The sequence below is a fragment of the Molothrus ater genome, chromosome 8 (genome assembly GCF_012460135.2).
Source record: "Molothrus ater isolate BHLD 08-10-18 breed brown headed cowbird chromosome 8, BPBGC_Mater_1.1, whole genome shotgun sequence".
Taxonomy (NCBI): Eukaryota; Metazoa; Chordata; class Aves; order Passeriformes; family Icteridae; genus Molothrus; species Molothrus ater.
The window spans coordinates 24,623,737-24,647,675 of record NC_050485.2 but is presented as its reverse complement, the minus strand read 5'-3'; the positions used below and the strand labels follow the sequence as shown (position 1 = coordinate 24,647,675).

Here is a 23,939-nt window from a genome sequence, read left to right as displayed (position 1 = left end):
AGCTATTAAAATGGAAATTCTCCTGCCTACATCAAGTCTTCTTCTATAATTTCTGAAGTAGACTGGTAGGACATCACATGGAGCAAGCAAGCACTGAAGCTGCCTGTACTGGGCTGGGCTGGTCTGGATAAAGAAGGAAGATTTTCCCTTCACCAGCCCTCCCAGCTCCTTTGTGTGTGACACCTGCTGACCTCAGATGTGCCCAGCACTGAGACAGAGCACTGGAGATGCCAAGGAAGGAAGAAGCTGATAACACCAAACAGCAAAAGTACCCTCCTTTCTGAGGCAGTTTTCCTTCACTGGACATCCACAAGGTGAGAGACATGAAAAGTTTGGGTGGTTTTTTGCTTCTCTCAATGTACCTTAGGGACCTCTGAAGCCAGATTTTAACAAGATTAGGCCCCACAGAATAGACTGTTAGCATTTTTAATAACTAAAAATAAAATGAAAGCAAAAGGATATAATATTGGAGCAGCAACATAATATATTTAGTAGACAGCATCTTTTGAGATGAACTACAGAAGCAGATGAATGGATCAACAGAAAAGTAAAGCCAGAACTACAGAAAAAGAGCCAAACTTATACTTTAATTGATAATACCAAGAGAAAAGCTAATTGCAGTGTCATCATAAATAGACTGTTTCATTTATAAAAGCCTGAAACCAACCTTGATTTTTATTTCCTTTCATTTTAAAAGAAAAATGCTTGCAGAGAAGTGCCTTAGCAAGGAAAAAAATCCCCATTACTAAAATCACCCAAATTAGTGAATACTTCAGCTAACCTAAATCTGTGCTTTTGTTTAGAGAATGTAGAAAGGAAGAAAGTCAAGTAAGATCACTATCTGACTTCAGTTAAAATCCCTCTTTATTTACATCTGTGCATCTAACAGGTAGTGCCAGAAGTAGATATTGAATGGGCAAGAAGTGCTATGAAGCACAATCTGGAAGAATCACCTCCTGGCAGGAAAACAAGCATGTGTTGGTCTGGGTTTTGGTTTGGTTTTTGTTGGGTTTTGTTTGTTTGTTTGTTTGGGATTTTGGGGGGGGGGTTTGTTTGTTTGTTTTTGTGGGGTTTGTTTTGTTTTGTTTTTTTAATTTTTCCAGTCCCTGGAGAGGAAGCTCTTCTCTCACTGAAACCAGAGGAAGTCCCAGATCTGGAGCAGTGAGTAGGTAATTCACCACAACTGAAGGTGCTCCTTCTCATTCTGATGTCCAGCAGAGGAGCACATGTTGCTGCTGCTCCAATCTTAACAGATATTGTCTCACTCATAATTGCCTTGATTCCTTTGGGATTTTTTCCCCCACAAACCAGGCTACCCTGGTCCCCCATTTCCTGGGAAATGGTGAGCCTGTGCTAGAGTTGCTGGCTCAGTGAACACTTACAGAATGTCTTGGTACATAGATGTACCTCCTTAACTTGTTGATATTTATAGCTTTTGAATCAATGAAAGAAAATGCTGACAATTTCACACAAAGAAGAGGGCCTGTTATGAAATCTGGATCTGAATCCATCTCTGGATCTGAATCCATCTGAATCCATCTAAGGAAGTAGCAGTAAAGTGAGACAAACCCCTGCACGCAGGCTGAGCTGACTGGGCCAAAGCCACACAAACAGCAATGGAACAGTTGCAAGTTGTGCTGGTGGGACCAGATTTATGAATAGATGAACTATCTGTCCATGAATTAAACATAAATCATGACTTTGGAGAAAACCAAATGGGTGTGTAATCTCCCCTTTTTTTATTAGGATTTAGATGGAATTAGCATTAAAAGAGGTTACTAGTTACAAGAAATTGGATAGAAAGGGACTGAGACAAGGAAGTAGAACTTAATTGAAAGCACAAATCAGCAATTAGTGACAGCAGGAGAGGGAGAGTTAAACTGTCTCATGCCTGGCAAGAGGATGCAGGGAGTAAGAGACTGGAAACAAAGGAAACATAAAAAATGAAAGATGACACTGGAAAGGCAGGCAATTGCCAACAAAAAACATTGTCTAATTTTTTTCCAAAACAATAAATATGGTTTCTAAGAGCCTCTTTGGAGCTTTTAATTCAGTTGCTTTTGGCTGACCTGTCAACAAGGAACAATAGCCTGAGGGCAATGGGTGATGACTCAGGGCTGCTGTACTTCTGTCTGTGGACCAAAATAAAGTAAGAAAAACAGTTATTTTGTTTTGTTTTTTTTCTAGAAAGAAGAGATGCATTTTCTTCCAAATAAAACACCATCCATTTGGATCTAGATTTTCAGTTGGTGCAAATTAGTTTAATTTAGACCATCTAAATAGATCCTGTCAGGTATAAGGCCTTCCACTGATACTATTCAGGAGAAAAAAACAACAACAGTGAAATTATCAAGAATGTACCAACACCAGACAGCAGCGTGCATCAGGACAAATTTGTGCAAAAAAATCTTGGTCTGTATTCTATTTCCCAAGGAGAAGAGTCACACAAGAATTTCACAGAATTTCTTCTGCAAATTAAATCTGAGGGATGTGGTTCATTTCACTGAAACTGAATGTCATGACATCAAGGTTACCCACAACAAAGAAATTCAAAGTGTTGGCCACCAGCAGTCCATATTGAACTGGTCATGAAAAGCTGCACCACTGCCAGATTTCAGGTCAGGAGAGAGAGAGGAGATGGGGCAGGCAAAGAGTTTCTGTGAATTACAAATCAAAACCAAAACCTTGCAATAAAAATCCTACAGTACAATCATGGCAGATCCTTTCCCTCAGCTTTGGAAAACAGTCCTGGTATTATTCATCGGCTCAATGTACACTTCCTTTATAGTGCTAGCAGAAGAGGAAAACCATTGCAATTGGCATGGTACAGCATGATCTTTCAGTTAGCAAGTTATGCCAAGTGCAATTAGTATGTAATCTGCAGAACATGTAATTACAAAGCAGCCCTACAGTTTGGACTCAATTTCCCCTTTAGCTGCACAAACACTGCATAAGGCAATGGGGGAGACGTAGATTTTTGTTATTATTTTTTTAAATAGGAAGTGCTATCAAAATAAGAACTTCCTGAATGACAAACTAAACCTTTTGAAATTTGGTCTCTAAAAAATTTATTACCAATGTTCTCAAACAACTTTACATGACAATTACTTCAAAAGAAATTCCAGCAACATGAAACAGAGTATGAGACACCTAGGAAGGGGGATGGGAAAGCATATTAATTTTTAATGCTGTTTTTCAGAAGAGTTCTTTCTTTTCTTCGAAGCACTCATGAAAGACAACCAGTTTCTGACAGCCTTGAAACCTGAAGGTGCTGCCACTCTTTTCTAGAAAAGATACTGGCAGCTATCAGCAATGTGAGTGCTTCATCCCCTCATGGGCCTGTGGTCTCAGCAGAGGCAGGTGCTGCTGCTTTGCCAGAAGCCAGATAACACAACACATCCAATCATTTCAACCTTTCATCCTATGAATCAGCAGATTTCCAACCAGAAATGTCCAATACAAATGTGGAAGCCATTCCTTAGAATATGTAAGCTCCAAATGCATGTGACAGGTGAAGCACAGTGACAAGCTTTGCCTGGATATCAGAGAAGAAGGCTCAGAAGAGGAAGCTCTGGAGAGCTGCTTTCCAACACTCATTCGGTTCAGTGATCAAAAATCTGTCAGACTGAACTCTGCAGCCAACCCAACACTGAGCCTTCCAGCTCCCAGAAAAGCTGGTGTGCTGTGCCACCCTTTTCCTTGTGCAGGATCAGGGAGATTCAGCTGGAAAGGTGCTAAGGCAATGTAGTTTCTCGGTCCCCTGAGGGTTGGTGTGATCAGAGCACCAGAATATTTCATGTCTTGCTCTCACAAAAAGGTGAAAGACTCAGGAATGTCTGGGTGCACAGCATCCTGCCCCTTCCTGTGCACCCTCTATCAGGCCTGGGTGCTTCATACAGCCCAGCCCAGCTGCAGGCAGGAGGACAGTACAGGGCCAAGCTCCATCTGCCCTTACTTAGCAGCACAGGAAACAAAGCACATGAGCCTCTAGATGAGAATATCTGGATTGTATTGCCATCAGGCAAAACTTGCCCTTTTATTTAGGGAAAAGAAATCATCTATCAGCCAGCAGCTCATTCTGGCTCCTTCTGCAAGGGCTTCTTTCTTTTATTCACTTCAGCAAATTCCAGCCTCAAGTGAACACACCTTTCTCTAGTCCTCCTCCCTGCACATGCTCACCTCTCCATCCCCCTTGTCTGAACATTATAGACATGACTGAGCATCTCCCTCCCTCAAAGAAATGGGAAGAGTCTGCACAGTGGGATTCCCACCTGGGACTCTGGAGACCTGCATTACTGCCAAGCTCTCCCAGTGACAGCCTGCTGAGTGCCTGACCATGGGCATGTCCTTTGTTCTCCCTCAACTTCCCTACTGGCAAAATACAGCTGATGAAGAAAATACTAAGCTAAAATACTATTTTAGCATAGTATTTCATCTAGTGCCCATAAATAGCACTTGACTCCAGTGACAGTAATGTTTGCCCCAGAAAGTCAGAGATGGACAATACGTGCCACAGAGCACGATGCCTTCTCCGTGTATTATGACTCCTGCCAGGAATCTTCCAGGTACATGGTGCAACTGCTGGGAACTGGTCTTGGGTCACACACATCCTTTTCCTAAAGTCAAATAAATCACACAGTGCTGTCTGAGAAAGATTACTCTAAGCAGATGTTCTCATCACCTGATTTGTCTTTCAGGTGCCACAGAAAGACCTCAGCTCATTCTGCAAGTATTAACAGCACAATCAATACTGTGCTTCTTGTGGACTGTTTAGGTGAATTCATGCAGAGATCCAAAGGCTAAAAAACAGACTACTCCTCTGGCAGAGAGGGAGATGGGAGGAGGAAGTGACACTGATTAATCTTGGGGTCGTTAAAAATGTTTTTAAGTCTTGCAAACAAAGATAATGATATGGGTAATCAACTCTCTTACTCCAGGGTATAAACTGATCATCTGCTGGGATAAAATGGAAATTCCTATAACACACATTTTCTTGTCCATTGTAAAGTCACTTGATGCCATTAGCAGATTGATCATTTTCTCCCAAAGTCCAAGCTATTAATTACTTCCAGAAGGTTTTGAAATTAGATCAGATGATACAGGAATGCAGCTCACTATGGCAAATGCCAATATCCTCTCAATCATTTTGGTTTCCTTACTTAATAATTGTACTTGGAATTTTTGTTCTCAGATCAAGTTCCAAATTTTACTTTTTTTTTTTCTGTGTGCAGTCATTATTTTAACAGATTCACTTTAATTTCATGGATTCTATTATGAAGAGTCCTTATATAGGTTTGTGCACTGCAGTCTGCACAGTCTCCTGAGTGAGGACAGAGAAACTGAACTCACAAGGACACATCAGAGCCTTGCAGGAAAATCCATAGCCAATAACAATGTCAATTGCACCACAAACAAATATTGCACTGAACAGAAGAAAAGGAAAACTGAAAAGGGAGATAAAACCACTGTAGGAACAATTAAAATGTAACAGTCTTTTCTTGTATCGAATGGTACCCATGCAATTTGGATAAACCAGGCTTTGAAATCTTCTCTCTGATTTTTAAAAAAGTCCACAGTTCTGGTAGCCCTGAAAGAATGCACAGTCTGGATGGACAGCCTTGGTTCCCTGAGGAAGTGAAGGTAAATAAGGAGAAAGTTCAGAACCTTTCAGCACGACAGCTCCCTGTCTCATTTTCTGCACTGCAAGCTGCAAGTTGGATTTAGCTTTCTAGAGAACTGGTGAAATCTTTCTCCCAGATTCCCTCTTTGCCAAATTTCTGTGTGGCTCAGCAGCAAAGTGGCAGAAGATTCTATGTTTTTTTCAGACAGTTTCTTCCTCTTTTCTCACAGAGTGAAGTGAAAAGCCAGACTGATGTCAGGAGAGTTTAAAGGTACCTGTGGGCCATGGGAATTGAGGAACACAGACTCTTTTCTTCAGGCACGTTGTACAAGAGCCTCAATTCCTTCTAGGAAAAACAAGCTCATGGTGTTTTGCCATCCACTCACACTGTCTCTCATTTGCTGATGTTGCTAAGCAGAGGTGCTGGCTGTGGAGGGCAAAGCCTGGCACCAGGGGGGGAACACAAGCTCCTCTGACCTCATCCCAGCAAAGGCACTATTTAGCACTGGTTTCACCTCCATTTTTCTCAGTACACCCACTCAGAGGTGGCAGATTCATGGCTCCCTACCCCTAGGCAAAGGGGCAGAATACTTCAAGGACACTGTGTCAGCTTGTAATTTTCTTTCCTGTATTAGCATTTAATGTAACAGCAAGACTTGAACAAAAGGCAGCAGATGTTGCTTTGCTTGAAGAGAAAGTATGATAATCACCTTATCAGACAAAGACAGGAAAATTACTCCTGGCTCCTATGTAACTTTGAACTCAGTGGGAGCTTGGACCTGGGAGCTGTTGTCCTTTTCTCATCCCCAGTTTGCTGAATCTCTGCTGATTGTGAATCAGAATCCGTCCACATTGCCTTCATACCTGTATCTGCTTTGTTGATGTCTCCAACAGTCAGTTCTTCAGAATAAGAGTAACTCATGGAACTCCTGGGCCACAGGATAAGGTGGCTGCTAAAACCTTTTCAAAGTATTTAGAAGGAAAACTCTCAAAAATAGGAAAACTCATGAATATCTTAGAAATACAAAGAATACCATGTTTGGCCAAGAAAGTTCCTTATTTGTTCATCTCTATAAATGTGAGAAGTATATAAGGTAATAATATTTTAGTATAATTTAGTCTAATACATATAGTTTTAGCATCCTGTACTTGCCACTGTTGGAAGATGGAGCTGAAATAGAGGGACTTCTGGTTTGACACAGTGTGGCCTGTGCTCTTAATATTTTTTTTCTCACCTTAAACCTCCCCTGGCACCCATCTCAACATTTCCAACATCTTTTAATTACTTATTCATTCTTCCTCACTCTTCTGCCACCCATGATGGATTGCCAGTAATTTTATGGGTCTCCTGGAAAGAAAGAATTATTCCCATTTCATCTCTGGTAAAGCTGCATGGCCACATAAACAAGAAGGTGTTGGAAAGGGCCAGGACTTGTACCCTATTCATTTACAACCAGGAACATTTCCTAACACACATAGCCAAGGGCAGCAGTCACAGCAGTGTTGATAGACCAACTTTCAGCTCACTGCAAATATTAATGCTCAATTATGCATACACACATATATAGAGATCATTAAGTTCACATGCACAGAACTACATAGAAATTTATATATACATGTGGGTGTGTCTACATAAATATTTATTTATCAGTACAGAGAAACTTAATGATCCCCATCTGGAAATGAGTGTCTGCACACATACACACATAATGAGTCTACTAAAATGATGCAGGGCTGTGAAGCAAAAAGGTTGTTCCTCTTAAAATAGGTTTGGAGAGATGCTTAGCGCAGGAGATGAAGTGGCAAGGGGTAATAATTATGAGTCAGAGCTGGAACAGCATAAAGCCCTTCTCTGGACCCATGACAACGTCTTGTCTCTGATGTGAATGGTACAAACTGCTTTGGATATATCACAACTGACTAGAAGGGGAATGCAGTATGATTCCTTTCCTTTGTTTGACAGTGTCAGACAAGTAACATGCTGTGCCTATGGCTTGTCAATCCAGAAATGTTAGATCTGACCCATCAGAACATGACATCATTAAAAGATACACTAGTTAACAGTGAGGGGTACAGCACAGAACATAGAAACCTGCAGATTTCAAAAAGGCTAGTGCATTCTAGGCATTCATCTGAGAACATGTCTAAGCCACCACCCTTATGCATTTATTTTCCTAGAGGACCCTGTGTGATCTGCAGCCTTTTCCCCAGACCTGCACCAAGCACCACAATGTGCTTTGGTACAAAGCTCTGCACTAAAGGAGCTGAACTGACTCTCTTGTCAGATGAGAGATGGGTCAAAGCAACAACCAAAGGAACTGCAGAAGATGATGAGCCAGGACTGGAGGAAGGACAGTGGATTTGCTTTGGTTAGGCAGCATTCAAGGCAGACCAGCTCACACAGTCTCGTGATGCTTCCCTGTGCATCACAAAACTACATTCTTAACTGAGCCCCCCCAGCTGGTAAACAAATAATTAATTCTTGCATCATTATAGCCATACAGAATCATAGAATAATTTAGGTTAGAACAGACCTCTGCAAGACATCCTGTCAGACACCCCACTAAAAGCAGCTCCCAATTCAGACTACTCTTAGATATTCAGAATCACATAAAGCCCCTTCATAAAGCAAGTTACTGATGTTACCATACTGACAAGTTTTTTAGAACTGTTTAGGACAACATACACAGCAGAAAGCAGAAAGCACAGAGGATACAAAAAGCCTAGGATACTCATACAATAAGACAGATATGGAAAAAGCTCACTTAATAGCTATGAAGTGGTACAAAATTGTGTGCTAAAAGGGTTGCTCCTTTCAACAGCCCAGAGAGCCTCTCACAGCATGTGGCACAAAATGAAGGTTGGCAAATATCATTCTACTGATATATTGATTTTAATAAAATAGTATTATGAAAATATTGTTAATAATGCAATATTTTAATAATAGTTGGAGTATAATGACTATGTATACACATTCCCCTCAGAACATTATTTTTTTTAAATGGGTGAACACAGAACACTTTGATGCTAATCTATGGAAGAAATTTTTTCTAACAGGAACCAGCTGAGACCACTAGATGTAGTATTCTGCATTTTCAGGGATGAGAGACGAACTTTTAAAAGCCAGTAACCTACCCAGTTTGGCAGCACACAAATATGACCACAGCCTTGGTCTCTCTGCCTCACTGCTGCTTCAAGTCTAAGACCCTATGATCAGTTTGGGATGCAAATCCCAGACTGTTGTGCTCCTCTCATGAGCTTCTGGAAATTGTTGGGGTTTCTACCCACAAACATGAATTCCATGCACCTCCAAACCACCATGTGTAATCTTTGTTCAGGGGTGGCAAGTAGCAATAGAAATACATTCATTTCTTCTCAGCCAAAGCTTCCACAAGCTCAGCATTACCCTACACTGCCCTTATAGATGAGTTCACTAAAATTCTCATTGGGAGAAGCACCTAAGTGGTTTGTATAGAAATGGTTTGCATACAGCTTTATAAACAGGCTCTTTCCTCCTCAGTTCCTTTCGTGGATAGAAATTTCTCAGAACATTCATCGCAAGTGTGATGTGAAATTTCTTTGTATGGCTTTTACAGACTATTAAGAAAGGTTTTTAAAACTGCTAATGATGACAGTAATAATAAAGACAATAACAATAGCAATAGCAATTGCAATAATAATGGTAATATGCCTGCAAAGATTTCAAAAGAAAAAGTTCTCAACAAACCTAGTACACAATATTCAGGAAGATAACTCACTTCCTACATTCTCCACCAGAAGACTACAGAGATATAAATAACAATAACCTTAGATTTATAATGCATTTTTCATCTGAAAAGAAAACTGCATTGATTTATAAAGCAAATGGCCTAAATCCACAGCTAGTTGCAACTGATTAGCTCCACTGATTTCAATGAAGGTGCTGATGTGCAGATTCATGTGAGTTCAGCTCTGTCTCTCTGCACAGTGTGCATGTGTCTGCACACGTGTGCAGCTGGAAAGTGACACACATTGCATGAAGAATTTCACAGAAAAACACCATATTAAACAACACAGAAAATTACACATTGTCATTGCATTTGCAGAAAAAACGCTCAGAGTGAATAGAATTGCAGGTTCTAATCTTTAGCTGGGAACTGGCATATGTGTTTTCCCAACAGGATGCTCACAGCAGTCTCCTGAAAAGGCTCACAGGTATATCATATGCTGTTCAGTTTTGCTCTTTGCAAAAACAGGGAAAAACAGGGCAATGTTTGCAGATAGCAAGACAAGAGATGCACAGATATACACTCTTCTACAAAACAAGGACCTTTCTTTTTTGAAAAAAAAAAAAAAAAGAAGGAAAAAAAGTCAAAGCCAAGGCATTGTTAAGGAATAAAGGAAAAGTGAGCAATGCCACCAGAACTGACACCGCCTCTGCCCTGATAAAATCTCAGTGTCTGTCTGTGACAGACAGAGAGGCTGCCTTGTTGTGCTCCAGCACTGTTTGGGAATAAAGCAGAGGAGTGCTGCTGTGTAAAGTATAACCATAATTACTTAGCCTGTCCTTCCTAACACAGTTTATCACAGGGGATACGGATGTGCTGCACAGGAGTCAGCTATGCTTTCCTGAGCCCTCCAAGGCTACAGCATCAAACATTTCTTCTGCCATGGCATAGATGGCACAGAAGCCAGTTTAAATGATCATTTGTTAGAAGAGTAAAATATTATTTTTCCCCAGCTCCTCTCTTGCAGCTGAGCTCAACTTCAAGTATAGGAACATGGTCACTTCTGTTTGTGTAAAGCTGATGTAGAGCTGGTTTTGAAAAGCATAACACAAATCACACAACACAGTTGGAATACATTCAAATCAGTAGCAGAAATGTCTAAGACACACAGCTATTACCCTGCTCCAACTTCCTCAGAAACTGATGGCACTCAGTTTCTCGCTCCCTGTGACACCAACAATGAGCTCCACCCACACATTTATGCTGTATAAGTATGCAGATGGACTGAAGCCTACAAGAAAATAAACTTGACCTGAATCTCTTTTCTCTTGCAAGCAGTGAAAATGTGCAGGAACTTTAAGTGCAGATGCAGAAAAGCAGATTGACTGCAAGATGAAATTTATAATCAATGTCCTGCCCCTGAACTGGAGGGGTGCAACAGTGTGATCTGATGTGATTAACCAAAGGCACTTCTTCATGCCAAGGTAGGTATGCTTCACAGGCATGCCTCAGTCTAAGGCATCTTAGCTACCTTGCTTTCTGATGTTTTTCAGAAAGCTGTTTCAGCCAGTTCAAAGACACACAGGTAAGGAAGGCATTTCTGAAACCAGTGAAGGCAGTGCATCTTGTCCTCGCTTTGTTCAGAGCCCCAGAGCACAGTGCTCTGATCTGCTCTGCGCAAGAGGTCAGATGACTACTTAAAAATTCCTTTAAACCTAAAAACTTCCCTTTCCTGGTTGTTAAACTGAAATCCTGGCCTGTTCTTTGGCCAAAATAACTCTACTGATTCCACCAGCCTTATCCAGTGCTTCAGCACTCCTGGGAGGAGGAAGGTCCCAGCACCATCAGCACCATCCCAGGCTCTTCCTTCCATGGGATGGGTGAGCCATTCTACACCCAGAACAGGAAGGTTATTCTGAGCTCAGGTCTGCGTATGCACAATGAGAACACTTTTATCTTGAGCTAAAACTGGATGTACAGCCCACAATGCAAGCAACAAGGTTGGAGTATATTCATACCCACCAGCAATCTCAAAAGACAGTCATGTTGCACAACTGGAGCAAGCACAGAACTGGCATGAGGTACAGCCATACAGATCTCTGACTTCTGAAGAGCACTGCAGTCCCTGGGCCTTCAGATCCAAGGAATGCAACCTCAGCAGTAATTATGAGAAAGGACCCCTGGTTGTCACTAGGTGCAACCTGACCAAGGCTACACCACTCTCCAGAGAAGCAGATCTATCTACTGCTCTATGTGAACTCCCAGGCTAGAGCTTGGGACCATCTCTCCTTGCTATAGCCCCTATCACTGCTGGAAAGAGCTTGGCTCCATCATCTATTTGCCACATGATGCAAGAACATGCCAGCCAGGCCTGTGGCCACCAGGCAAAGCCCACAAAACAGCACCATGCCTTCATGAAACACTGCATGTGCAGCTACACAACGCTGCACTGCACATCATGAGGTAACCATGAACTTGGGGATCTCCATGCACCACTTGTGCCATCACAATTTAAAATTGGAGCTGCTATACTTACGTCATTATCTGGGTCTCTATGCCAGGGTCTACAAGGGATCCATCCACAAAAAGTGGTGTTGATGTGAAACTGTATTTAGTCCAGGATCTTCCCTCATCAAAACTCACCCTGGGATAGAAGTAGACAACATTTATACACATAAAAAGACTTACTCTATAGCAAATGTAGCAATTAAATGTTGGCTAAGGTCTGCAAGCTCCAGCAGCTGGATTTACAGACAAGCACCAATCTTTGCCATTTCCCAGCCCACTAAATTCATGCTCTTGATGGACTTTTAAAGATCAAAGCTTTAGAAAGCATAAACACTGGCAATAAGGACATGTATATACTTTATGCAGCTGTACATCAGACCTCAAGGGATCAAGAGGCTTTGCCAAGACCTGTTTCTGGGTCCGGAATAGCACCTGGCATGAAGCGCCACTCAGAGCACATGCAACCCTGGCCTGAATGCATGAAAATTGCTTTCACCACCACAGGACATTTTGACCCATCCCTGTATCAATGCCATATGGCATTAGCTACATTCTCTCTAGCCTTATGAGTACTTAAAGGCAAATTTAGCCTATTTGTGGGAGTGAGGAATGTTCAATGTGTGTGCACACACAGGCATCTGAGCAACTGGATCTGTCTGGAAGACTCTTGGTGGACACTGAATCCCCCCTGCTCCAAGCAGGTAGGACAGTATCTGACACACCACCAAAGGACCAAGAGGCCACTGTAGTGTGTATTATAAACCATGGGTTACACCAACCTCAGATCTCTAGTGTGGAAAGCCAAGACTGGCAGTCACCATTCCCTAACTCTCTGCCCCTCATGTCACTTAACAAGACACCTTCACCTGTCTCAGAATGCACCTGTGCAAGAATAGGAACTTTACACCTAAGACAGAACTCTGGGAGTACAACAGCACACAGAAGGATTATCTGCCCTAAATCTATTTATTTAAATGTATGTATCTTCCCACACACCTGTGCATTTGTATGCGTTCTGCTTGCATGCTTATCTCTCCAAATAGCATTTCAACTTCTGGGGCACAGCATGCTTCATTAGCTTAGCTAAAGTTCTCTCAGCTTTTCAATTATCCGCCCCTCTTTTCTCCAGCATGAAACTTATTGTACAACGTCTCAGCCTGAGAACTAATGGATTTACATGTACCCTTTAATCTATTCCACTCCTGCCCATAAAGCAGGTGCCTACTGAAGCAATATGAAGCAAATTCCAAAGCCCCTAAGGGTACAGTTTTGAAGGAAACCTGTTGGAGCTTATTGATAACAAATCTAAATCACTACTCATTTAATAGAGTGGGTAGGGCACTCAGAACTGCACGCACCATTTCAGGAGATATTGTGAAAAGAGAGCATCTGAAATGAGCCTCTGCAAACAAAGGTGAACTGAGCTGTCAGCTCCTATGAAAAGTCAACCTGTGACCAAATCTTTCCCAATATGTAAGTACAGGCACTTGTAGTAACCTGCTTTTTATGCCTAAAGAGCTTTCAAAATTAAAGACACAATTAAAACAGTTGCACCTGGCTTGAATAATGCAGTAACTAATGGTTAATACATGACTTGTAGCATTTTCTGTAAGGGGCTCACCTTTCACTCTTCCAGAGCTCAACTTGCTGCAGTCTGATGCACCCACTGCTAGTGACACCCACCCCTGGCTATCACAAACTTCTCCTTCCTTGACTCATCCTTGGTTTGGTCTGAAGATTGGGACATGGTTCTGATGTCCTCTTTCCTGAGAGCACTTTAATTATAGCCATGACAACAGAGTTACCCATCAGAGGCTTCCAGTCACACCCCAACACATTCACAGCACAGACTGGAGTCTGCAGCTCACCCTTTGGAGTCTGCCCTGTTACTGCTCTCCTCTGTGTGTCCAGTTATGGAGCCAATATATCCCATGGTTAACAGTCCCACTATCACACTGTGACTAAAGCAGTCATTTCTTTGCTTCAGGTGGCAAAGAAATGGGCTCAAATGCAATATATTCAAACTTTTAAAGAAATCTATGTTGCATTCATCCCAGAGTTATCTGTCAGGTCAGAAACATTAAGTCCAGAAGCTTTTTATATTGAAAAAGTATCTGTTAATATCTTCAAAGTACATATCCGGAACATGACCTTGTAAATGGGTGAAGTCAGCCTGTCTTGAGGTGTCCAGATTTGGAATGATTGCAATTTCACTGGAGGATTTTGTACAATAATGACTCAGGTAGAGGAGCCCTTAACACCTCATCACTACTGCCAAACACCATTGCTTTCTCTTTCTATTTGACTGAAGACCACATTTCCTCTTCTGCATGCAAAGTAATAGACACGTGCTTAGCACCATCAAGCCGAGAGACAACCCAGTATTGTACACAGGAACACATCTTGTTTCTGAAATATATTTCTAACTAATTCACTTCTAAACAACATGAGAAGGCAGGTGGGTCAGTCCATTAGATATGCCCCTCTGTCAATCAAGCCCCAAATTGAAGGTGGTACTAACATCAGCCATTTTCTGTAAACGGTGTTAGTTATGAATTTCAGAATGTGTAACTGGTGCAGGAGTCAGAGGGGCAAGAGCTAAGAAGAGGATAATTTTGAGTGGTATCTTTAGTGCTTAGGCTCTTATAACCCATTTATAGCAAAACAGTGTCTTCAACTGAAAAAACATTTTGCCCTATTTCACCTCCAACTCTAATCAGTTGCCACCACAGTATCTCTGGAAATTGATAGTCAAATACTAGAGGGGTTAGCAACATATCTCTGTTGTCCTTATCTACACCTACTGCCCTCTCCTCTCCCTCGCTTTATCTGTCTTACCAGATTAATGTTAAATTCTGTAAACAAAATGTAGAAACGAGAGACACATCCTCTCAGAAATACCTGAAGCCCAAAGGATAGGGCTTCAGGTATTTCTGAGAGGATGTGTCTCTCGTTTGTGTCTGTAGGAAGAGAAACCCCACCTGGAGGCTCATAGTACATTACCAGTGCAAAGAGTAATTGTAGGTGATTATGTATGGAGCCAGTACATTTATAAAATGGTGCAATAATCATGATATTCATCAATAAAACCAAAATGGGGGTAAAACATAGATAAGAATGACTTCACCTGCTCATTTTATAGACACTGGCACCCTCTCAAAGTAACAAGTTTCCTTACCACATGTGCCGGATGGGCACTGACGTGTGTTTCATGGCCACTAGTGCCCCTCCCCAGTCCAGAAACCAAACGTTGTACTCCTCCTCAAAGATCTGCAAACAAAATACTGCATGAGTGCTCCACTCCCCTGGGAAGTGAAGAGTCAGAAGAATAGCAAAAGGCTCTGTGCTTTCCTTTGCTGTGCAATACGTACCTGTCTCCAGGAATTGCCACCATCAGAAGAGATGAACACGCCAACCTCTGTGTAGGAAAGTTCAGAGCCAATATTGCCTGCAACACAAGTGTCAGACATTCTTCTGTGGATGAACACGTTAATGAAAATGTTAATTAAATTTCTGACATTTAATGCTGGAAAATTAGAAATTAAAATAGGTTGATACTCTCCTGTTACCATCAGAGAATTCAACTAACCACATTATTGTGTCAATGCTATTTCAAAAAAGTTCTGGCTCTGGGAGGCAGCACAACTCAAGAAGGGTGTTTTCATCAGTGCTCAGGATATGGGCAATATCATACTGTCCATCTACCTAACTTTCTTTCCTGATACCAGCAAGAGTCACCAACTGTTTTAGGTGAGGCTGTAAGGAAAACCTGATGTGGGCAACCATACAGAAGGTCAGTCTATAGGGACATCCATGTTCAAGAGGATAAATCTACTGTTCCAGTTCAAAAATCTTCTTAGCCCATTATCTTATCATGAGTGGAAGTCCTCAAGAATTAGACACTGATTTAAAGGTAGTAGTGTAAGTTTTGTATCATTATATTTTAACCACCAAAATGGAAACTCCAAATTTTCCAACATGGATTTATAGATGGAGGCAAGGAAAGGGAGTAAAGAGGCAAGAATTGATTGTTATCACTTCATTCTGTCTTTCTGTGCAAAGCTATTCCATTATTTCCTTCATTCTCTTCCTCTAGTTTCAGCTGCATGCATTTAAACCTCACAAAATGTAACTCCCAAACAAGTCAAGAGGATTCAGCAGCTGTACAATTAGACAATAAAACATAATTCTTCCATTTGCAGGAATCTAACCTCTGTCCTGTACCAAGTGTCCAAGTTTCCAATCATTGCTGGAAATGCCTCACTGTAAATGAAGTGTTTGAGCAGCAAACACTTGAGAGAAAAAATTCCAAAGCTTTTCCTTGAATACATTCAGCAACATGGTGAGATACTCCTGCTGTTGAGAGACTGGCTAGTGGAAACAGATGTGTATATTCCCAACAGGTAAGGTTTTTTCATCTACAAAGCAGTAAGGCAGAAATTATATTCTGCCTTTTAAAGGTTAATTGTTAGACTGGGAAAGCATTCATCCCATGCACTGGCAGTTTGAAAAGAACCTAATTTACTAACAATTCAGATCAATGCCTAGAATCTCACAGTCCTGCTGCCTCTATTTGCTTCCTAAAAGGTTAAAAAAAAAAAGCTTTTGTAATTACAGCATCGTGAGTAGGGCTTGTTCCTAAGCATCCATCTAGCAAGTGCAACCTGCCAGGAGTGATGACTCCACTTGGCTATGCATGGGGATATCTGGAGGTTTGAACCAAATTATCTCACTTCATTTGGCCTGGATCAGTGAACTGGAAATCACATGGCATTTCCCTTGTTGAGATATAAATGTCATGAAGGGAACCCGTCTCAGGTTCTGCCTCAGTCTGGCAAACACACTGAAGCACAGAAGGACATGAGAATGAAAATGGTTGGAGGAGGTAGTGTAAATTCATGCAGACAATATGCTAACTGCCCACACTTGCAGGCCACTGCTATGCTGAACAGGACCAAGGAGATAAACTGAGCCTTAAAACAACAGTTAAGCTATTCAGACATATTTGAGTGTAGTTAGGAGGCTCCATTTGAAAACACAGAACTGCCTCCATGGCTGAGAGGCCAGTTTTAATAGCACCAGCCATTCAGGAAGCACTTTGTTAGCCAGCAGCTCCCACAGAGCTGAGGGTGGTTGGTAGCCCCATCCATCCTGTAGATTAATTACAGTGGCTCTGCCACTGCCACCATGAAGTATTGTAGCAGGCTGTCATTTAAACAACACAACCTGCCAGAGCACTATTTTGCAGAACAGCCCACAACACCAATGGCCCATGCAGTGTTGATTAAATGCTGCTAGTCTTGCAGCAGTACAGAGTTAAAAGTAGGTGCCATTATCAAGACAGGCACCCAGGAAGCCCAGGCTTCACCTGACAGGCTTTGTGACAACTCTGTGCTTGCTACTCAAAAGGTGGGACTTATTGACACCTCCTAGGACTGCAGCCCTTGGGTACTATTCTCCCTCATGGCCCCTGCAGCAAACAGGCAGACATGTCCAGTGGTTGTAACAACATGAGTGGATCTAGTAATGGCACTGGGTAATGGCACCCTGAAAGTGTGGGCTTAGATCTGCAAATGGGTTATTGTAGAGCAACAAATACCTGAAATACTTTTTGGACTTGGGGCCATATGCCTTCTCCTAGCCCAAAGCAAATGGGAGTTAATGTGAATTAGGTCAGCACTTGCTGAAACAGAGCTGAAAGGTTTTACACCAATGGGGAATACCTCATGTACTCTCAGGCTCCCAGGGAGGTATGGGTGAGCAGTGAGAAGCACTGATATTCTTACCTGTGGCCACCAGCAGCCCAGGAGCTGTCTCTTTGCTGGAAATGCTCCCTGAAGTGTACGGATTCTCTGAGAGCTGCAGGCGCAAGTGCAGTGAGCAGAATGGCTGTTGACAGAAAACAAACAAAAGGCAGAAGCTTTAATATTCATCAAATTAAATATCAGAGGAACCCTTGGTGACTGCACACAGATGCTCTGATCCTTCTGAAAATGACCCCTTTGCTCTTAGCACACATAGGTCATATGTTCCTTTGATGGATAAGCAGGAACCATGCACTACAAACAAGCATGTCTGCCCTTGTTTTAACAACAATCTGACTTAGAGCACTTTTCCCCAGCAATTTTCTTATTCTGACTTGAATTCTATTAAATACATCAAGAAAGATGGTCAGAATTTGCCCTTAAAACCTACAAAAATATAGATAAAGAAATTTACTTAATTCATTTAACACACAGAAAGTCAAGAGAGAAAAGATGGGAAGTTTTGTTAACCTAGTGACTTCAATAAGCAGCTCTGAAGGAGTCAGTTGTGCCTTGGAAAAGATCTGCCACTCACCAGCTGGCAAAGTACAGGATCCCCTCTTAGATCAGTGTCCGGTGCCTGTAGCAAACGCCAGTCTCTGCCTTTGTTGTAGGTAATGAAAGTCTTGATCTGGTCATCCACCTTCCTGTTAGCCAGGAATATGCCTTTGATCCCTGCTACCTAGGAAAAAGGGAGAGAGATGAAAAAAAATACATCGGAAGAACAGGCCAAAAGCAATGTCCATCTGAGCACTCTCAGGAGAGGAAAGCCTCTGTAAAAGCAAGGAAGGCATCTCAGTCAAATCTTAGAACATCAAATGGCACTAAAGGAATATCTTGCAAAGCTGAAAGGTCTTGTGTGGTTTCTCTCTTTGGAAGAAAGAGACAAGGATGGTCAAAGAGCAAATCCCTAGGAAACAGCCCACTTTTGGATTTCATTGAGTTCTTGCAGATATGCTGATGATGATCTTGAAGGTGCAGCATGCACCGGGTCACACTTGTGCTCTGTGAGCTTGGGGATGGGGTCTGTCCCACTGCCTCCACAGACTGCCAGAACAGGGAGACAGATCACATCAGAAGTGTGGGATCTTTTTGTGTACCAGAAAAAAAAAATCAATACAAAATATGGGAATCCTGAACATGCTGTGACACTGATGTTTTGCAAACTTGATTTCTTCGCTTTCCTTCCACATCCAAATTCTGACAAATCAAGCCAATTGTTTCAAATGTTTTGATTTTTGTCAGCAAAACCCATTCCAGCAGAATATGGTCCTGTCAAAACATCCCCAAGAAGATTTCATGTTGAGTCTGGTCTCTGTTGCACAGCTGTGAAAATGAGACAGGAAGAAGAAATTTTCTGCAAAAATTTTCAACTTCCTGGCAACTGTCAGGATGCAAATCCTTCTACTTTGAAGCCCCTGGAGTGATACTATTCTTTAAATGACTCTGTAAAAATTTATTAGCATTTAACAGTGAAAAGTCTATGATATACCACTGGGGAGTACACAGGTTTGCTCAGGAATGTATGACAATGCATGTTAATTTTAGCTGGTTCATCATAACAAAGAAATATAATTTTTCAGAGGCAGAAAAATATATTTAACCAGGTGAAGAAAAAACATAAACTCTGTCCTTCATACTAATCAATGTGTTATTTGTGAATTTTTCCTCATTGACTTAAACTACCTGGATTTTTATAAACAAATGTATTATAATGTTAAATGAGCATTATTCTGGCTGAAATAATAAAACATATAGTCATAACATCTGCATGCAGCTGCAAGTACTTTCTCTGTGTAACAGTAGTAATCAGTGGGACCTGATGCAACCATTTCTATTACTATTACTCATTAGTTGTTTGCTGCTGGCAAAGCACTGAGCCCTGCATCTCAGCACATCTTCCACCCAACAAATAATAACACACCAAAACCAGAATGCTCTGAAGAAGCCAGGAACTGGAATTGCTCTGAATGCACTGCTGCTGCTGGCCAAGGCTTGGAAGAAGCATGAGGATGGAAGATAGTTTGGGGTAGAAGTTGTCCATCTGTCATCTCTGGGCAAGTGGCACCTACAAATTTTTGGTTGTAGTTCACAAACTGTTCAGTGCTCATGAAGGTGCAGTCCAGACTCCCTGCCTGTGAGCAGGTGTCTCTAGATGCCCAAGGGTAAAAAGGTGTGTTTAGTCTTTCTATGGATATCCACATTAGGATGAGAAGGATAATGGTCTTCCCTTTTGGAAATGGCACATAGCTGACTAGTCATTGACTTGAACCCAACCAGTTGTTGCACCTATAGCAGAATAACTGCATCTGTTTCCACATGAGTCTCCTCAGCATCAAATCCAGGAAATGCCTCAGGGCAATCCTAAAACAAATGAAAATCCTGGGAGGTTGGTAAGAGATTTACACTTGCTTGAACTAGCAGGCCATTGCTGCTGTTTGCAGGGTGACCTTTACTGCATACCTCATAAAGGTCAATGACAATATTGCCCTCCAGTCCTCGGCTGCTTTTCACATTTTCCAAGGCCAGGGTGAAGTAGACCCCTCGGGTGTCAGAGATGTACAGGTTATAGGTGTCATTCTGGTTCCACTCTTGAACAGCTGCAAACACCTGATTCTCATCTGTGCTGATAATATGCATGTCCTGTTAAAAGGAGACAAAAGGCCTGTTACTGAGGATCTCTGTATTTCTTTGCCCTTCGGGACATGTAGTAATTACCATGAATTATGAAAGAATGGAGATGGAGCATGAATTATAGGTATGTTTAACAACTTTCTGTTAGAGCAAGCCAATAAATTACCAGCATTGTGACTTTTCTGCATTTCACTTTTTAAATAATCACCAGCTGGGTGAAGGGTTTTTGCTTTCTTCATTTTTGGTACCTTCAAGGAATTTCATCCAGTTTCATTTTTTATTTATAAATTTGTATGTCAGTTTTATTACTCATGGAAGATTCACAGCCTTGGAGCCTGGAGTCTTCATAGGCACTAAGCATCATATGGCACCAGGCTAAAAGCAGTGATAATTTTCATTCTCATGCTGAAATAATGGGCTTGTGCTTCCAGCTGGCAAGAGATGGTATAAAAAACCTTGGAGTTCACATTTATTTGAAAGTGAGGTATAGGTATCAGTTTGAGCTACTGCTGATAGTGATTTTTAATAACACACTTTTCTATTGAGAGTTTATCTGAGATAATTATCCCACAATATAGGGGCTATCAAATAATCCACCCACTAACTTTTGTTGGATTTCCGCTGCTGACCAAGATACAGAAAAGTCTAACAAGGGTTTCCCCATTTAGTTTTAATATCAAAGCTATTTGACAGTGCATTTTCTTGGTATTATTTTAAAGGGGTTCATGGAAATTACTTTCAGGGTGATGATGAGTATTGGAGCACTTCATTCTTGCTACTATTGTTGAACAAACTGACACAAGGTTCAGTTAGAAGCAAAATGACTCAGGTTATATGAGACTCCATTTATCTATTTGTACTACTTAAAATTTCTCTAGAGGCCAAGAGGCCTTGATTAATTCCTTGCACTCTTTCTGCATCAAGAAATCATAATTCTGGAAGTCTCCCAAAGGATGGAGTGACCTGATTTCAGGAAAGAATATCTGGAGGAAGATCAGCTCAATATCCTCATCGTGCCTAGGAGGCATCTTAATCTTTTGTGTGAGGTTTAGATGAAAAGTTAGGATTGATTAAATTTGGGCTATTTCTAATAGACCTAACATATCCTATCGGCATGAGATGGGGAGAAAAACCATTTGAGGGCCTAATTCTATCCCAGTGAGTACAATCAGTGGGAGATTTGCAATTTCCCTCAACAAAGGAAGACTAAATCAGGAGGTTTGTTCTTGCCCAGGAGCTGTAATTCCTTAAAGATTAAGGAGGTACCCAACCTACTCCAACAGTGTGAAAATAAAGCAAAATGCCCAATGACTTCCATCTGTTTTTACCAGTTGCAGTGGAAATATTGCATTACCCTGGTGCCAACCTCACACACATACAACTCCAGCAGAGTTCATTAATCTGCACATGACAGATCGTTATTACTGTACAGCAAAAATATTCTAGTAACTACGGGCAGCATAAACAATCCTCCTTTACATGGCTCAAAGACTTTTCCATGACACCTAGCCTTAAAGTACTTCTGATCTTAAAATTACAAAAGTACCCCTGATTTTATAGCATGCAATTCTAAATCAGGGCCACCAACAAATCTGTATTATTACAGGTCATTTTCCTAGTCCTGGTGGCAACAATATTTTTGATACAAAGATATCATTTGCCTTCTTAGCCACCTCAGGAGCTGCTGGCTCATGTTTACCTGCTGTCAACCAACACCCCCAGGTCCTTTTCCACTGAGCCACTAAGTCCCCATCCTGTAGCACTGTGTGGGGTTGTTGTGATCCAAGTGAAGGATCTGGCACTTCACCTTAAGGAACCTCACATATTTGGCTTCCCAAGATATCACATGTCTATGTTCTCAAATGGTGGACTCACCTTAGGAAGGGAGTATTTGGGTAATTTGATCTGTGCAAAAGGTTCCCGTCTGTATGACACATAGTAAGTTGCTCTTCCACCAGTTGTCACCTATGAAAACACCAAAGAAAGTCAGTGATGACCCTTCTGAGACACTCTGTGATGACACCTCTAAAAGTGCTTGTCAAGCTTTCTTTCAGGTGTATTTTCTATGACAGGCATAGCCATCCCTAAAGGCATCTGGGTAACTCCAAAGAAATCACAAACCTGAGAGGGATGAAGAATTATTTAAGCTGTGCTATTGAACTTTCCATTTTGTCTCTTATGATTCAAATCCAGTGTGATTTTAACATCTCAGGAAAAAAAGTGCTGAGTGGGAGGAAAAGGAGGATCTGGTTTCATCACGTGGTCCAGCTCAGTTACCTTGGGCAAGTAATTTAAAGTCTCTGTGCTTCTGTTCTTCCCCTGTAAGTAGGAGATAATCCCTCTTTGCTGCTTCTCAGCCTTGTCTGCACTGTAAGTCCCTTGAGGCCAGGATTGTCTTCCAACAACCTTTTACAGTGACGAGCAGCAGAGATCCACACTAGCACCATTCACTGCTAACTGTAAATGTGCTCTTGGAAAGCTGGAGCTAAGCTCTTAGATGCCCTTTGTCACTATGAAACTGGTTTCTCTGAAATTATACCCTCTGAAAACGGATGTGCGTGGGGGGAACTGATAGACATCCAAATCTGCAGTTTTATGGACTGAATGAACAAAAGCCTATGCGAAAATGCCATGCATCAATGAGATCTAACACGGATAATTCGTAAAATATGGGCTCTAAAACCTGTCAGGAGTCACTTACTCTTGCTGTAGGTGTTCTTTCTGGCACCATCTCAGACCTGGCTAAAACAAGGCTTACATCAGTGAATTTCCTACATTCTGATGGTTTGGCAGTCTTGCAGGTCTTGAGATAAAATAATGCACAAAGCACTTGTCTATTGTACAGAATATCACTTGTTGGCTCCTTAGGTTTCCAATAAAGCTAAGAGAAAGGTCCTAGATTCTCTCCTAGATATACTTCCTTTATCTGACAGTGATATTTGAGAATGAGCTTACATAGAACATTGCAAGAGCATCAATTGTATTCTCAGCAATGATATCACCTCTAGATAGTGGCTTTCTTCCCTGGAGAAGCTGCCATCTGAAGGACACACTATTATTGGTCATGAAATTTGATATCTAATCAACTCAAGGCTTTTCCATTGATAGTTTGAAAAACTGGAAAGAAAGGGAGGTTTAGAAGTAGGACCAGCTTCTACACTAAGACTTCCCCTTCAGATTTTTTTCCCATTTTTACTTGCAATGTCAACAAAACTGTATTTAGCACCCTCCAGAGAAAAAACAAAACCAGCTACTATTATAGCACACATGGCATAAGGTCATAAGAATGGCCTATATGACAGCAAATAAACTCTATACAGATAACATTTAGCTAAAGCCAAGGGTAAACACAAACAGGAAAATCTAAAGCAACTTGTCTACAGACGCAGAACAAGCCAATAGAAGAGACAGGGAGAAAACAGCAGTCACTGGACTCTCACTTCATGGAAAGTGCACTGGCACAGCAGTGAGCATTTCAGGGTCCTGCTCTGAGTTGAATCACTAGGTTGGGACCTTAAAGATCATCCAGTTCTTCCTTGTATCTAATCTAATTCTACCCTCTTTCAGTTCAAAGCCATTCCTCCTTGTCCTGACACTCCATGCCCTTGTCCAAAGTCCCTCTCCAGCTCTCTTACAGCCTCTTTAGGTACTGGAAGGTGCCTTAAT

The 23,939-nt window shown here is 41.5% G+C and overlaps 1 protein-coding gene across 1 annotated transcript in view; it reads right to left on the bottom strand.

The window, feature by feature from the left end:
• Positions 1 to 23,939, bottom strand: part of SORCS3 (sortilin related VPS10 domain containing receptor 3) — a 268,925-nt gene that overhangs the window by 40,206 nt on the left and 204,780 nt on the right. The window contains exons 8-14 of the mRNA XM_036385525.2: positions 22,149 to 22,238; positions 20,103 to 20,282; positions 18,175 to 18,321; positions 17,622 to 17,724; positions 15,207 to 15,283; positions 15,014 to 15,105; positions 11,864 to 11,971 (exon numbers count right to left, since the gene is read on the bottom strand). Coding sequence (XP_036241418.1) covers positions 11,864 to 11,971; positions 15,014 to 15,105; positions 15,207 to 15,283; positions 17,622 to 17,724; positions 18,175 to 18,321; positions 20,103 to 20,282; positions 22,149 to 22,238 — 797 coding nt within the window. The remainder of the gene's footprint in view (positions 1 to 11,863; positions 11,972 to 15,013; positions 15,106 to 15,206; positions 15,284 to 17,621; positions 17,725 to 18,174; positions 18,322 to 20,102; positions 20,283 to 22,148; positions 22,239 to 23,939) is intronic.